We start from the raw sequence: 16,886 nt of genomic DNA, 5'->3' as shown, positions 1-16,886 counted from the left end.
GGGTGTTCTCGTACACCAGTCGCTGAAGGTCTGCATGCAGGTGCAACAGGCAGTAAAAAATGTAAAATGGTACGTTGGCCTTCATAGCAAGAGGATTCGAGTACAGGAGCAGGGATGTCTTGCTGCAATTATACAGGGTCTTGGTGAGGCCACACCTGGAATACTGTGTGCAGTTTTGGTCTCCTTATCTGAGGAAGGATGTTCTTGCTATAGAGGGAGTGCAGTGAAGGTTTACCAGACTGATTCCTAGGATGGTGGGACTGACGTATGAGGAGGGATTGAGTCGGTTAGGATTATATTTGCTGGAGTTCAGAAGAGTGAGGGGGGAATCTCTCAAAAACCTATAAAATTCTAACAGGACTTGACAGTGTAGATGCAGGAAGGATGTTCCCGATAGTGGGGGAGTCCAGAACCAGGGGTCATAGTCTAAGGATATGGGGTAAACCTTTCAGGACTAAGATGAGGAGAAATTTCTTCACCCAGAGAGAGGTGAACCTGTGGAAATCGCTACCACAGAAAGCAGTTGAGGCCAAAACATTGGATGTTTTCAAGAAGGAGTTAGATATTGCTCTTGGGGCGAAAGGGATCAAAGGATATGGGGAGAAAGTGGGAACAGGTTACTGAGTTGGATGATCAGCCATGATCATAATGAATGGCGGAGCAGGCTCGAAGGGCCTACACCTGCTCCATGTTTTATGTTTCTATGTTTAACTACATAGATGATTTGGTAGTCTTTTATTCCCGCCCTCCACCACAGGTAACATATATCCCTCACCATATTTATTCTTTGTCCATCTCCACAGGGCCTTAAGGGAAGATTTTCATGCTAATTTAATTTTTCATTGGAATTATAGTCGCAGTATCTTCTACGCAACTTCATCTATATTTTCTATTTTGACATTTCTTTTTCCTTGTGACTTGTTCTTGGCCACTGCGGGTCCTTTCACTACCCAACTTGGCACCTGCACAGGCTGCTATTCTTCAAATCCTGCTACTCTACAGTACAACTGGCAGGATTGTCCCAAGCCCATGCTGCCTTTTGCTTAGGCGGCTTGGTCACATAAGCTATCTGAAGCATTACTGTCCCCAGCGATAAGTGCTCCCATTATCCTGCACTGCTTAGCTGCTGAAAGTTGTCCCACAAAATATTTCTCCCCCCGCTGCTCTCCCTACCCCCCACTCTAAATAATCTTGGGGACAAATTTTTGGAAGGCCTTTTATTCTTTTGGAATCTTACAACTTGAAAGCTCCTTTAGCACTCCTGAGATCAAACTTGGGGACTCAAAGCGAGGTCTCAAATGCTAACGGACCTGAATGTTGCTGTTACAGTCAAGCGAGGAAGGGTCAAGGGGCTTCCCTCTTTTCCCTCCTTGTTTGACCACAACAGGTTTAATTCTTTCTGAAAGTGGCCAATTAATTAGGTGTTTGATTACTTACTTGCTATGATCATAACCAGAACCAATTGTCAGGTTTTCTTGAGTTTAAGAAAGAGGTTAACTTTATTATACCTAAACCCAACTAATGAAAATACGCATCAACTTTCACTCACTCACACACACACACGCACACACACACACATAGGTCACAGAGTGGGGAAATGTAGATTGAGTTCGAGTCCATAGAAAAAAGGGTTATACACAGTCTGTGCTGTTTGGTGATTCGGCTGGCTTCTAGCTGAATTCGGTGGTCCTGATGCTTTTAGTTTGAAGAGGTAGATGACTGGTTCAGTGGGTCTCTTGGAGACACTGATGCGGGTGATTTCCAATGGGGTTTCTGATCGTCGCCGGAGTACGCAAAGGTGGTCAGTCAACAGGCAGAGTTTGAAGCTTGTAAACTGAAATGGACAGAGACAGAGGGAGACACCCCCACTCGGGTCTGCACATGTCAGAGTCCAGAAGCTTTTCCTTTCGGCTACAGAGAAACACAAGCTTAAAAGCAAAGATGGGGAGGGGCTTGTTACATGACAGTGACTCATTGATTCAAACATAGCAGTTAGCAGTATTTCTCTTTTGCTAAAAGAACAGGTAGTTCCCTTAAACTTCCTGGGTCTTGGTTCTCACTGGGATATGAGCAGATATTTTGCCTCTCTCCTCACGGGCCTTGCAATGTAGAATACAGTGTTGCCAATTAGGTGGTCATCTTAAGCTGCTAGCAAAGTCAATTTTTAAAAATCTTGTTGGAAGTTCTTCAAAAAATATAAATTCAGATCTCCAGTCAATTGATTAAAGAAAATTCCATTCAACAAAGCACATTGGCCTGTCAGTTGCACTAGGTCTTGACTCACTGCGTGCAATACCATGATCAACTAGATATATATATATATATGGTCTACTCCATTTACTGTACCTCCTTTTTTAGGTTTGAATAAGGTATTTATATCCTTATGTACACAATTTTCTTCTAACTATAGGAAATTGAATCACAATGTTAGCATACAAACTTATGACAGAATTTTCCTGCGATCAGAATTTAATGTGAAGTTGGTATTTCTATGTCATTTTAGATGATCCAATTCACCTTCAGATTCTCCATCATGAAACCAATTAATTTTCAAGAGTCAGAAACCTTTGCCAACAGCCGACATGACTATACCATAAAAAAAAGGTAACTGTCAGTGCAGGGTTGGGAAGACGAATTATCAACTTGCTGCATTTTAATTCAATCTGATCTATTATTCTTTAAATATGTCGATTATTTTGTAAAATTCAAGATTCTTCAAGTTCTACAGAATGCTCTATTTAGTTATAACTGAACAGGTGCCAACCTGGTGAAATTACAACACAGGACTATATGCCTGAACTCCAGAAGCAGCATGCTATCGGCAGAGCTAAGTGATCCCATAATCAACAGATCTGCTGTCCGGTTATATCCAGTCATGAATGGTGGTGGACAATTAAAAATAATGCAAGAAAGCTCCATGACCATCCCCATCCTCAATGATGGCAGAACTTAGCATGCCAGTGTAAAAAATGAGGCTTAAACATTTGCAGCCATTTTCAACTAGTGGGGCAGCCCCCTCCCGAAGTTCCCACCACAGCTGGCAGTTTTCAGCCAATTTGATTCAATCCACATGATACATGTAGAGCACACTGGATTGAGCAAAGGTTTCGGGCCAACAACATCCTGGTTGTAGTGCTGAAGACTTGTGCTTCAGAACTAACCACATCCCTAATCAAGCTATTCGAGTACGGCTGCAACACTGATATCTCCCTGACAATGTGGAAAATTGCCCAGGTATGTCATGTCAACAAATCCAATCCAGCCAATTACCAACCCATCAGTCTACTCCTAAACATCAGCAAAGTGATGGAAGGTATCAACAGTGCTACCAAGCAACACGTACTCACCAAAAGTTTGCTGACGCTCAGTTTGGGTTCCGGCAGGACTACTCGACTCCAGACTTCATTACAGCCTTGGTGCAGACATGGACAAAGGAGCTGAATACCAGAGGAGAAGTGAGCGTGACTGCCCTTGACCTCAAGGCAGAATTTGACTGAGTGTGGCATCTAGGAGCCCTAGCAAAGATGAAGTCAATGGGACCCGAGGAAAACTCTCCACTGGTTGGAGTCATACCTAGCATAAAGGAAGGTGGTTGTGGCTGTTGGAGGTCAATCATCTCAGCCTTAGGAGATCGTTGCATGTGTTCTTCAGGGCTGTGTCAGAGGCCCAACCATCTCGAGTTGCTCATAAATGACCATCCCTCTAACATATCAGAAGTGAGGACATTTGTTGATGATTTCAGAATGTTCAGTTCCATTCCAAACTCCTCAGATACTGAAGCAGCCTGTGCCCACATGCAGCATTACCTGGTCATCAGTCAGGCTTGGGCTGGTAAGGGGCAAGTAACATAGGTGCCACACAAGTGCAAGGCAATAATCATCTCCAACTAGAGAGAATCTAACCATCTCCCCTTTATGTTTAACGGCATTCCCAATGTTGAATCCTCAACTATCAACATCCTGGGAATCACCAACAATGAGAAACTTAACTGAACCAGCCACAAAGATAATGTGGCTACAAGAGCAAGTCAGAGGCTGGGAATGCAGCGACTAACTCACCTCCTGACTCCCAAAACCTGTCCACCACCTTGCAAGGCACATGTCAGAAGTGTGATAGAATAGTTCTCTCTTGCATGGATGAAGGTAGATCCAACAACACTCAAGAAGCTAGACATCATCTAGGATGAAGCAGCCCACTAAAGTGGCACCCCATCCAAATTTACTTCTTTCACCACTGGTGTACCGTGACAGCAGCGTGTATCATCTATAAGATGCATTGGAAGAATCTGCTAAGGCTTCAACAGCATCTTCCAAACTCACGACCGCCACCAATGAGAAGATCAAGGGCAGCAGGCACATGGCCTCTAAGTCACACACCATTCTGACTTGAAAATATAATCAATGTTCCTTCACTGTCACTGGGTCAAAATTCTTGAACTCCCTACCAGCAGTTATGTGGATGTATCCATTACATGGATTGCTGCGGTTTAAGAAAATGGCACACCACCACATTCTCTAGGGCAATTAGGGATGGGCATTAAATGCTAGTGTTGCCAGTAATGCTCTCATTCCATGAACAAATAAAAAAGTTGTGCTCAATTGTCACAAAATATTCCAAAAGAATGTTACATATTTCTGAAATTCTGTACAAGTTGGAAATGACAAAAAACATATAATAAATTGCATGTGACTGCAGGCTTGAAGCTTTGCATATTTAACAATGCCTTCTTGGAGTATTTGCAGCAAACCTTCAAGGAGCAGTTATTTCCCTAAGTGACACAGCTTCTCCTCAACGATATGAGAAATAAGAGAACGTTATTTGGATTTTTAAAAAAAATCATACTCAGCTAGAGATATACAACTATATTTTTGCTAATTCCTAAAAATGGGGGTTTGCTAGTAAATAACTGCTTGTGATATTTGTTTCAAAGATCTATTTTTCTAAATGAAATCTGTGCACCAATGTGCTGCATCAAATGTGAATACATGAACCTAAGAAAATGGTGCAGGAGCAGTCCATTCAGTTCTTCAAGTCTGCTCCGCCATTCAATCTGATCATGACTGATCTTCTACCTCAATTCCACCCTCCCACACTATCCCTGTATCCCGTAATTCCCCAATATCCCAAAATCTGAGTTGAATATATTCAACAACTGAGCATCCACAGCTTTCTGGGACAGAGAATCCAAAGATGCACAATTCTTTGAGTGAAGTAATTTCTCCTCATCTCAGTCCTTAATGTCTGACCCCTTATTCTGAGACTTAGCCAGCCAGGAGAAACATCCTCCCAGTATTTACCCAATCAAGCCCCTTAAGAATTTTCGACTTTTCAATGAGATCACCCTCATTTTTCTAAAATAAAGGGAATATAGGCCCAGTCTACTTAAATCTCATCTCATAGGCCAATACCCTCATTCTAGAAATCAGTCTTGTGAACCTTTGCTGCATTCCACCCAAAGCCAATATATCATTCCTTAGGTAGAGAGACCAAAACTGTACACAGTAATCCAGGTTTGGTCTCATCAAGGCCTATACAATTGCAGTGAGACTTCTTCACTCATACTCCAATCCCTTTGTAATAAAGGCCAACATACCTTTTGCTTTCCTAATTGCTTCCTGTACCTGCATGTTAACTTCATCATTCATGTACAACATCGAGGTCCCTCTGAATATCAACATTTCCCACTCAATTAACCTGTCTATATCACTTTGCAACCTTTTTGTGACTTCCACACAGCTTACTTTCCCACCTAACTTTGCATCATCAGTAAACTTGGATACATTAGCTTGGTCCCCTCATTTAAGTCATTGACATAGATTCTAAGTAGCTGAGGCCCAAGCACTGATCCTTGCAATGCCCAGATAGTTACAGGCTGCCAAACCCAAACATGAACCACTTATTCCGACACTCTGTTTTCTGTCCGTTAACCAATCCTCAATCTATGCTATTATTCCCTATCATTTTAGCCCGAATTTTGTCTGGTAACCTCTTTGGTGGCACCTTATCAAATGCATTTGAAAACCCAAATACACTACAACCACTGGTTGCCCCTTATCTAGCTAGTTACCACCTCAAAAAACTAATAGATTGGTCAAACATAATTTCCCTTCCATAAATTCCTTTTGGCTCTGCCTGATCATATTATGATTCTCTAAGTGCTCTGTTACCAAGTTCTAAATAAATTCTACCATTTTCCCTACTATTGATGTCAGGCAATAAGAACATAAGCAATAGGAACAGGAGTAGGCATTTAGCGCCTCAAGTCTGCTTCACCATTCAATAAGATTGTGGCTGATCTGATTGGGGCATTAACTCTATTTTCCTGCCTATCCCCCATAACACTTGACTCCCTTGCCAATCAAAAATCTGTCTAACTCAGCCTTGAATATATTCAATGACTTAGCCTCCACTGCTCGCTGGGGAAGAGAATTCCAAACACTAATGGCCCTCAAAGAATAAATTCCTCCTCATCATGTTCTTAACTGGGAGACCCCTTATTTAGAAACTGTGTCCCGTAGTTCTAGATACCCCCACGAGGGAAAACATCCTCTCAGCATCTACCCTGTTAAGCCCTCTCAGAATCTTATACATTTCAATAAGATCACCTCTCATTCTTCTAAACTCCAATGAGTATAGGCCCAACCTGCTCAACCCTTCCTCATAAGACAAACCCCTCATCCCAGGAATCAGCCTAGTGTACCTTCTCTGAACTGTTTCCAATGCAAGTATGTCCCTCAAGTAAAGAGACCAAAACTGTACACTGACAATGTTGAAAATGCTGGTCCCTTTAATTAACCAGGACTTACTTCAGAGTTAATAGGGAGCAGGTGATGCTCATTACAGTTTGTATTTAAGGGTTAGGTTTTCCCAGACACAGAGTTACTTCTAGACAGGGAGTTAGTCCAGAAGGGAAGAGTGGGAACTGGTATTTGTACTGGATTGAGAATAAAACAGTTGCGGATCAGAGACAGTCTCCTGCTTTCTGATTTTGGTGATTGGATATCTGCAAATTAAACACACAGTACGCTAAGTGCAATCTCACCAATGCCTTGTACAGTTGTAGCAAGACTTCCCTACTTGTATACTCCACCCGCCTTGCAATAAAGGCCAACATTCAATTTGCCTTCCTAATTATTTGCTGTACCTGCAAGCTGACTTTTTGTGATTCATGTACAAGGACACCCAGGTTCCTCTGTACCACAGCATTCTGCAGTCTCTGTCTATTTAAATAATAGTCTGCTTTTCTATTTTTCCTGCCAAAGTGGACAACCTCACATTCTCCCACATTATACTCCATCTGCCAAATTTTTGTCCACTCACTTAACTTATCTATATCTCTTTGTATCCCCCTCACAACTTGCTTTCCTATCTATCTTTGCATCATCAGTAAATTTGGCTAAAATACTGTCAGTCCCTTCACCTAAGTCATTAATATATTTTGTAAATAGTTGAGGCCCCAGCACTGATCCCTGTGGCACTACGCCACTTAGTTGCCATCCTGAAAATGTACCATTTATCCTGACTCTGTTTCCTGTTAGTTAGCTAGTCCTCTATCCATTCTAATATATCACCCCCAACACCATGAGCTCTTATCTTATGTAGTAACTTTTTATGTGGCACCTTATCGAATGCCTTTTGGAAATCCAAATACACTACATCTACTGGTTCCCCTTTATCCACCCAGTTTGTTACATCCTCAAAGAACTCTAATAAACTTGTCAAACATGATTTCCCTTTCACAAAACCATGTTGACTTTGCCTTCTTGTATTGTGATTTTCTAGATGTCCTGCGACTACCTCTTTAATAATCTGGCCTATAGTGCCATTTTCTCTCTCCTTTCTTGTATAGTGGGGCTATGTTTGCTACCTTCCAATCCATGGCGGCTGCTCTAGTATCTGTGGAATTCTGGAAGATCAAAATCAATGCACCACTATCTCCATAGCCACATCTTTTGAAACCCTAGGATGCAAACCATCAGGTCAGGGGATTTATCAACTTTAAGTCCCATTCATTTCTTTATTAATAATAATATCCTTAAGTTCCTCATTTCCACTAGATCCTTAGGTTCCCCGCTATTTCTGGAATGTTTTCCGTGTCTTCTGCTATGAAGACAGATACGAAGTATTGGTTTATGCCACTGCCATTTCCTTATTCCCCCATAATAAGCTCTCCTGACTCTGCCTGCAAGTAATTCACATTTACTTTCACTAATCTCTTTTTACATACCTACAGAAACTTTTACAATCTGTTTTTATGTGTCTTGCTAGTTTAATCTCATTCTATTTTCGTCATCAATTTCTTGGTCATCCTTTGCTGAATTCTAAAGTCCTCCTAATTCTCAGGCTTACCACTCTTTTTGGCAACATTATAACTCTCCTACTTTAATCTTATATTACCTTTAACTTCTTGCTAGCCATGGTTTCCTGTGGGTTTCCCCTTGTTATTTGCCATACATTAGAAGTTATGGTAGAGCATAGAAGTTGTTCCAGGAAATGCCCAGCACATAAAACATGGAACAAATGATAGCTTTGAATGCAAGTGAGAACAATTTACCTTTACATTTATTGCTAGCTGCCCTGAGAAAGTGGTGGTAAACCTTCATGAACTGCTGATAGCAATTTTGATACCACTGACTGGCTTGCCACGCCACCTCAGAGAGCAGTTAAGAGTCAACTACATTGAAGTGGGATTGGAATCACATACAGGCCAGAGCAGAAAAGTTTCCTTCCCTAAAAAGACAATGATGAACCAATTGGGCTTTTACAACAATCTAAAAGCTTCATCGTTTCTTTTGCCGATACCAGATCATTTCCAGATTTTATTTTAAAACCGATTTCAAATTCTTACATTGTTGTGGTGGCGTTACTAGCCGAGTAACATAACCATTATCCTGTACTCTATTTGATGGGGTTATTCCACTAATTATAATAATTAAGTCACATACATCATCACAGTAATAGCTGATTGATAGATTGACAATAATTGATGATATAAACCATTGGTTTGGTAATGAAAGTCCTCTATATTTAGTACTAGACTAAACTGACCATCCTGTGCATTGCCGTTCAGCGTAATGTATTGCAAAGACTAGAAGTATAGGTGGTTAGTTTTGGCTTAATTCAATTTCAAACCTCTCCAAGGTTCAGGCATTCTTTTTAAACCATACTGCAGAAGTTTATACAATCATTGGCCTTTGCTATTTATATTCTTATAAAAAACTGTAATGGCTCAGCTTAATGAGAAAGAGATTAAGGAAATGGTAAAATCGTATATTCTGTGCATATTACTTGCTTTTGGATGACATGCTAAACCAAAGCTGTGCCTGCTAGCTCAGCTGAACGATACTATTTGAACAGTGGGGATTCTTTTGAAGTCCTGTCCAACACTACTACCTCAAACACCACCACCAAAAGCAGATCATATGGGCATCCATTCACTTTCTATTTATGGCACCTTGCTGTGTGCAAATTGGCTGCTGCAATCAGGTGCTCAACAGTGACTTCAGTTCAAAATTAATCAATTGGTAAAGAATGTTCGCAAATTCTGAGGATTTGATGAGGTATATAAATGAGAGTTCTCTTCTTTCCTCTTGCATAATCTTTGGCACAGACTTAAAGCAGTACCTTCACATCAACACAATATGATAATCTGTACATTTCCAGTAGTACTTGAGATGAAGCAGGCATTGCCAGTCTAGCTGTCCTTACCTAAAGTATTCAGTCTCCTTTTCTTGATTGGTTCGTTAGAACGGTCAATGGAACATTCCGTCATCAGTGGGCCATTTGAACTACTGAACTGCAGTGGCTCGTTGTTGTTTGCAGGATCGAAGGGCAACTGGTTAAGCCCTGTCAAAGTTGAAGAATAAATGATAGCACATTAGCCACTGCGTACAGAGAGAATTGATTAACTAGTGGTCCAAAGGTACAACTGAGACACAATCTATGTATTCAGCCATCAGGCAGCATGCGAGTAGAATCGTACAATACAGGAGGAGGCAATTAAGCCCATCATGCTTGTGCCAGTTCTTTGTAAGTTACCCTTTGACAATTCAAAAAGATTTAGCTTTTCTATGCCTTCCTGTTTAGTTAGATTATTGAAATATTAATTATTTTTGCAACAAAGAAAACAGCGTGCAGGAAACGTTAAATACAGGACACTCTTATTTTCTACATTTTCCCCCCAAATATTCCTAAGATATATACAATCCTGTTGAAATATAGACATTTAACAAATTCTTTGCAAAATTCTCAATTCAGCTGTAATGTTAGAATCCAAGAAAGCTTTAGTATCTGTGATAACCACATTTATGAACAATAAGAGTCAAATCATTTTAAAGAATCAGGAGCAGTTTTTATTTTGGATTTTCATTATTAATGGCCCATCTATAAAAAATTCTCTTGGAAAATGTCTTCATTAATGAATCAAATTTTGGAAATAGCAAAACTATAAGAGTGAATTAGCATTAAAATGCTGAAAATTTTATAACACAAGCAAATCTTGATTAAATACGTGATACACATATCACACAGGACAGTGTGTATTTCTTACTGACACCCACAGAACTAAAACCCCACATTGCTGTCTTGCAGTATTGAATTAGAGTATTGCTGAAAACAGAGACATTTTGTCTAAGCTTTTTGTCTTACACTCATCAGGACAATTTGAAAGCATACCAATGTAAAGGAAAACAAGAAATTTAGACTGTATGAGATGAGTGCGCTGATTGATTGGTAGAGGCGTTGCCATGGAGAGAGAATGCACCAGTTTATGGTGAATGACAGTTAAGTGCCAAGCTTTGTTTGAAATTTAAACCAGGCAGCTTGACTCTGATTGGTCAAGGCACTGCCCTGTGGAATGAACCAGCAAATGGCTGTCACTTATTTTGTTCAGCTGAAACAAGCATAATGTCTGTACATGTTCTGTCGGCAAAGAACAGGATCTTGCTTATTAATATATGTAGCTTTCAGTACGCACAAATGTGCCACATTGCGAATCTGACTGACAACCTTAACTTGGTTGTCAGCATAATTCTTAGCACACTGAGGATTATTTAGCAAATGTTGTCAAATCGTGGAATCACATCTGATGTTATACACTGCGTTTTGAGTTTCGCAAGCACAGTCTGGTTGAGTACCTTGTCAGTTGCGAACAGCGGAAGGGACATGTTGTTTGATACAATCCGCCAGCCTTTGGGATGTACGGCCTATATACCGAACATCACACTAGCATTGAAATTCATATATCACATTACTCATTTATGTGATAGGCAGAACGCCTTTTTGGCTTGACGGCAGCATCCTGTTAGTGGTGAACACCACACATGTTGCTACAGTATAGTAGCAGCGTGAAACAGATAGGTTCACCTGTTGCTCAAATTTTTGGGATACATTACCCTTCCAGGGTAATCTGAGGTAGACTGGGCACTTTTCAGGGCCAAAAATGATGGCCTTCGGCCCATTCATAAGCTTGCGCGATATACAGCAGGAAATGATCTGATCAGGGTAGCAATTGTCATGCAGGATGCTTTTGATTCGCCCTGTTTCAGCATCAAGCTTGAATGCTAGCTGTTTCATGCTGCTACTATGGTGTAGCAACACGTATGGAGTTCGCCGCTAACAGGATGCTGCCGTCAAGCCAAAAAGATGTTCTGCCTACCACACAAATGAATAATGTGATACATGAATTTCAATGCCAGTGTGATTCGAGGTATACGCACCGTACATCCCAAAGACTGGCGGATCGTATCAAAAAGCATGTCCCTTCTGCTGCTCGCAATGAGCTAAGTACAGATCGTCCCCAACCAGACTGTGCTTGCAAAACTCAAATCACAGCGTCCAACATTTGCTAAATAATCCTCAGTATGCTAAGAATTATGCTGACAACCAATTTAAGATAGTCAGTTCGGCTCGCAGTGTGGCGCATGTGTGTGTACTGGAAGCTACATATGTTAATACACAGGGCCCTGTACTTAGCAGACAGAAAGAACACGTACACACATTGTGCCTGTTTCAGCTGAACAAAATAAGTGATAGCAATTTGCTGGTTCATTCCTCAGGGCAATGTCTTGACCAAAGTCAAGCTGCCTGGTTTAAATTTCAAACAAAGCTTGGCAGTTAACTGTCTGTCACCATAAACTGGTGCATTCTCCATGGCAACGCCTCTACCAATCAGAGTCCATTTGCCAACCAATCAGCACTCTCTTCTCATACAGTATAAATGTGTCGTTTTCCCTTACATTGGTATTCTTGCAAATTGGCCTGATGAGTGCAAGACGAAAAGCTTAGACAAAATGTCTTAGTTTTCAGCAATACTCAAGTTCTGTTATGGATCAAGTACATGCTTCATATTTTGGTGAATAATTTTACTTAATTACTACACTTGACAACTGTATTTGGTATGTTGCAGTCAAAACAGATTTCATTCCAGCCACAGCATTGCAGGTAAAAACCTACAAACTGTTTAAGAGACAGCTGGATTCTGTGATGCGGAGACAGGAACTGTAGATTTTTTTTCCTGGATGGGTGACTGCAATGAGTTTATTCATTGATATTTACTTTGTGTCCTGAAACACCATTCTTTGAACTCAGCGTTTCAAGGTTTCCCCACCTTACTACATTACAGATCAGTCTAAGGCAGGCCTTCTGTTCTCCTGACAAAAGCAAAATACTGTGGATGCTGGAAACCTCAAATTAAAACAGAAAATGCTGGAAATACTCAGCAGGCGTGGCAGCATTTGTGAAGAGAGAAACAGAGTTAACATGGCTGAAACATTAATTCTGTTTTTCTCTCTCCTTAGATACTGCCAGAGCTGTTGAGTATTTCCAGCATTTTCTGTTCTCTTTCCCTTGTCTGAAACAGGCATGTTCCGGTTGTCCCTCACAAGAGAAAGTTTACACTTTAATTTTACTTTCACTTGGGTCTTCAATTTTAAAACAATCAGATGCCGAATAGGAAGCGTCTATCCTCCTCTAATTACTTGCCTTACAAATGAGAAAGACTTAGAAATTCCAATATCACCCCCAATATTGCTAAACATAATTAGCTCCAATATTAGGCTATTTTTATCCATGGTATCAAAAAGAAAATAAGAGAAGCCAATAATCTGATTGTTGATATGTACACAAAATAAGTACAAAGATTATAACAAACTACCCGGTAGTTCATTTTTCAGCATTGCTCTCTAAAAAATTAGCCTATGTGCATAATGTTATTGTGAGCAAAGACTTCATTATTCACATAGAAACAATGATATTTTCAGCAAACAGTATTTGCAAACAGACCCTCAAACCAAAGACAATTCAATAGTGTGGAATGGATATAACAAACTCCATTCTTCAATTGTTCAGCTCATCTCTCAGTATCATACTCCATTGGTGCAGCATCCGCATTGGTGCAATTAATTTTCTCCAGGAGCAATAATCAAATGGTAATGAAAAGGTCGTTACCTGAAAACAGAATTTACATTCTTCGATAATACAGTACGAGGGGCTGCTTTTTATTTACTTTGAATAGTTCAATTCTGAAATTGTTTATTAAAGTCAACTTTTGAGAAATTCATATCGATTACACATAATGCAAACAAACCCTCGTAAAGTTAATAGAATATTCAAGATAAGGTACTATAAAAGTCTTCCTAGTGTCTCGAGCACAGCTCCATTGTAAAATGTTCATTTAGAACTAAAATTAATTGTTTATACCACTATGGAGACTATGACGAGGCACCTTAGCACCTAGGTGAATGCCATGTCCTTCCATACCACATTAATCGACCTTCTGCTTGTTCATGGAGTGTTACCGACAGAATTTACAGACTAGGGTCATTTGAAAACTATTTCACAATATATTTTTAAAAAGCACTTGAAAAACAGTAACAATTTCATTGAGAATATACAATTTTTTTAAAAAGCATGCAACTTTTTCTAGTGATATGGATTAAGAATTCTTCGACAGCACCTCCAAAACCTGTGATCTCTGCCACCAAGAAAGATGAGGGCAGGAGGCATAAGGAAGCACCACCACTTCCAGGTTCCCTTCCAAGTCACACACCATTCTGACTTGGAAATATATTTCTGTTCCTTCACTGTCAATGGGTCAAAATCCCGGAACTCCCTATCTAGCTGCATGAGTATTTTCACTATGTGTGCTGCAGCAGTTCAAGAAGGTGGCTCAGCAACATCTTCGCAAGGGCAATTAGGGACGGTCAATAAATGCTGGCTTTGCCAGTGATACCCATATCCCGCAAATGAAATCAAAAATTTAGTCCCTGAAGTGTTTTCCCTTTGAAGCACATTTTTTCATAGAATTACATTAGAATTTACAGCACAGAAACAGAACTTTGGACTCAAGTGGTTTAGTAAACAGATTATGGATTAAGACTATTAATACTTGTCTGAAGACTCTTTTTTTAAAATAACACTTAGCTGTAGTGAAAGAAATTGTATGTTCTTTTAGGTGATAAGTTTCATAGCAAGATAAGAGCAGCATGTCACCTTTTAATATTTTCCCTTTTAATTCAAATAAATTGCTGTTGGAAAAATTGTTTTCTCCAGTAATAACTGAAGTGCCTGTAGACATTAGAGATAAACAAACTATTTTATATGCATATTATCTCCAAACATAATCAGACTTCAATTAGTAAAGCTACTTCATTATACCAGCACTGAGATCTATTTGGATTTAAGTCTCTAGAGTTATCATTTACCCTCACTCACGTCATTGCAATTGTACAAACATAAGCAGCTTTCAGCTACATCAAATAGGAATTCACATGTTTCATTCATTTTTTACCGTTTCTCATGACATCAAAAGAAAACTTTTGGAAAAACTGATGTATTCTGAAAAATTTAACACTGACTGAGCACAGGTCCCCCTCTCACCCAGAAATATTCCCTTCTAGGAACATCTGAGCAAATAGTGGAGCCAAAATTCCAAGCTGGGTATGGAACACCAGAGTGGGAATCAGAAAATGTGTCAGACCTAGTTTGTGCCTGAATTTTAACATTTTCAAATGGGACAGGTCATGAGCAGATCTTCTGCCTTCTCCAGCCAACCCCCCTCCCCAAACAATATCAGAGATCATGCCCGAAGAGTTCCCAGTCTCAGCTTAACTCATTTCAGCTGAGAGTTGATGCAAGCCCTGCCGCAGCACCAGAAAAGCTCCAGACCTTGCCAGAAACAAGGTAATTTATCGTGGAGGGAATTGATTACCTTATTTGGTCAGAGTTATGACTCCCATTCAAGCCAAAATTCTTTCCATGCTTGCTTCTCGTTGTCCCAAGAAGGGTCTCAGGGATAGCCAAATGGAGCAGCTAGGTGAAATTCCATTTTTGGACAGGTGGATCAGGGAGGGCTCCTCTAATTTGCCTTTACTGGTGCCAGCGTCTTTTTTTCATTCGTTCCTTGGGATGTGGGCATCGCTGGCTAGAGCAGCATTTATTTCCCATCCCTAACTGCCCTTGAGAAGGTGAGCTGCCTTCTTGAATCACTGCAGTCCATGTGGGGTAGGTACACCTACAGTGCTGTTAGGGAGTTCCAGGATTTTGACCCAGCAACAGTGAAGGAATGGCGATGTAGTTCCAAGTCAGGATGGTGCGTAGCTTGGAGGGGAACTTGCAGCTACCACCTCAAATAGGCTAATGACCCCAGCACTACAATTTGGAACAGGATCAGAGTGCCCTTCAATTTGACTGGCTGGGGGTCTCTTGCACATATTTGCCCATTGAAATTTCAGCCCCACTATCTCAAATATCAAACACTGGTGGAATAACTTGTTACATGGTTTAAAAAAAACACCAGAAAATACCAAGTGCTTGTCAGGTAGTATTAAAGGGTAACATCCGTGTAGAACGTTATTCTTTTATGTTTATAGTTCTTGCCACTTCATACAGATTTCCGAATATCACACATCACTCCCTGACTAGTCCCCAGGACTGCAAATGTAGCTCTTGATCCATTTGCTAGCAGGTTCATAAAACATCACCAAGGGTGAAGCAACCAACAACTATTTTTTTCCCTCCTTCTGTGCCTGTGAGTATTGGCCTTCTGCTCACTTCCTACCCAAGAGTAAAAATGGGAACTCACTGTTCAGGAACAGTCAGCATTAATTAGTTGTCATGAAAACCACACCTGCCAAAATGAGACATATTCATTTTGCCATATGGAACATTAATTTTAAACTGTTACTGGACTTTAAAAAAAACTTGGTTTAAAAGACCACTGAAACATGACTGCACATATTTACATTCTAAAAGGACAGCGGCTGGAAACATGACTACTCATTTGCATTCTAAAAAGACAGCTAAAAGAGAGACACAATGGAACTGCTCACTGATTCAATTAACAAAGATTGGTCTGGGCAACAGTGATGGTCCACATCTTGTCTGTGTAAGAGACAGCAAAACACCCTCCCACCAAGAGCTTTGAAATCCACAAACCGCAGGAGAGGTTGTTCCAAATAAGGAGCTAGTCACATGACTAACCTGCTGGCCAACTTGGAGTTGTTTGAATTGTGCTCACAGAACAGTTGGAAAAGAGTCTGCAATTTGAAGACAACAAAGAAGGAAGGTCCAGTTCCGGGGATCCGTGGAAGCCACTCAAACCTCAAGAGAGAGAAGACTCCTGCAGCTAAACCAGTTTGAAAGTGTGCACTGCGCCCCAGTGAGAACTGAAAGACAACTGCAATCAAATACTTTACTTCAAACCCAAAAGCCAGTAACTGAACTGCAGCTATTACTTGAAACCTCTCCCCTTTTATCTCCTCCTCTCTATATTTTCACGTTTTTATCGCGTATGCATGCCAGTGCGGTCGCGTCGCATATTTGTAGTAGTTTTAAATGAATTAGAGTTTTAAGGTTAATAAACTTACACCTTTCTTGTTTGAATCTAA

At 40.4% G+C, this 16,886-nt stretch overlaps 1 protein-coding gene across 3 annotated transcripts in view; it reads right to left on the bottom strand.

The window, feature by feature from the left end:
* Window positions 1-16,886, bottom strand: part of LOC137377682 (ecto-NOX disulfide-thiol exchanger 2-like) — a 300,072-nt gene that overhangs the window by 149,381 nt on the left and 133,805 nt on the right. For 2 of the 3 annotated variants that reach the window (XM_068047599.1, XM_068047600.1), the window contains one exon: window positions 9,709-9,846. The exons of the other annotated variant lie outside the window; for it this stretch is intronic. In XM_068047599.1, coding sequence (XP_067903700.1) covers window positions 9,709-9,846 — 138 coding nt within the window. The remainder of the gene's footprint in view (window positions 1-9,708; window positions 9,847-16,886) is intronic. 3 annotated transcript variants of the gene reach the window in all.

Source organism: Heterodontus francisci, chromosome 15 (assembly GCF_036365525.1).
Source record: "Heterodontus francisci isolate sHetFra1 chromosome 15, sHetFra1.hap1, whole genome shotgun sequence".
Taxonomy (NCBI): domain Eukaryota; kingdom Metazoa; phylum Chordata; class Chondrichthyes; order Heterodontiformes; family Heterodontidae; genus Heterodontus; species Heterodontus francisci.
Note: the sequence above shows the minus strand (reverse complement) of the source record. Positions and strands in the feature narration are given on the sequence as shown.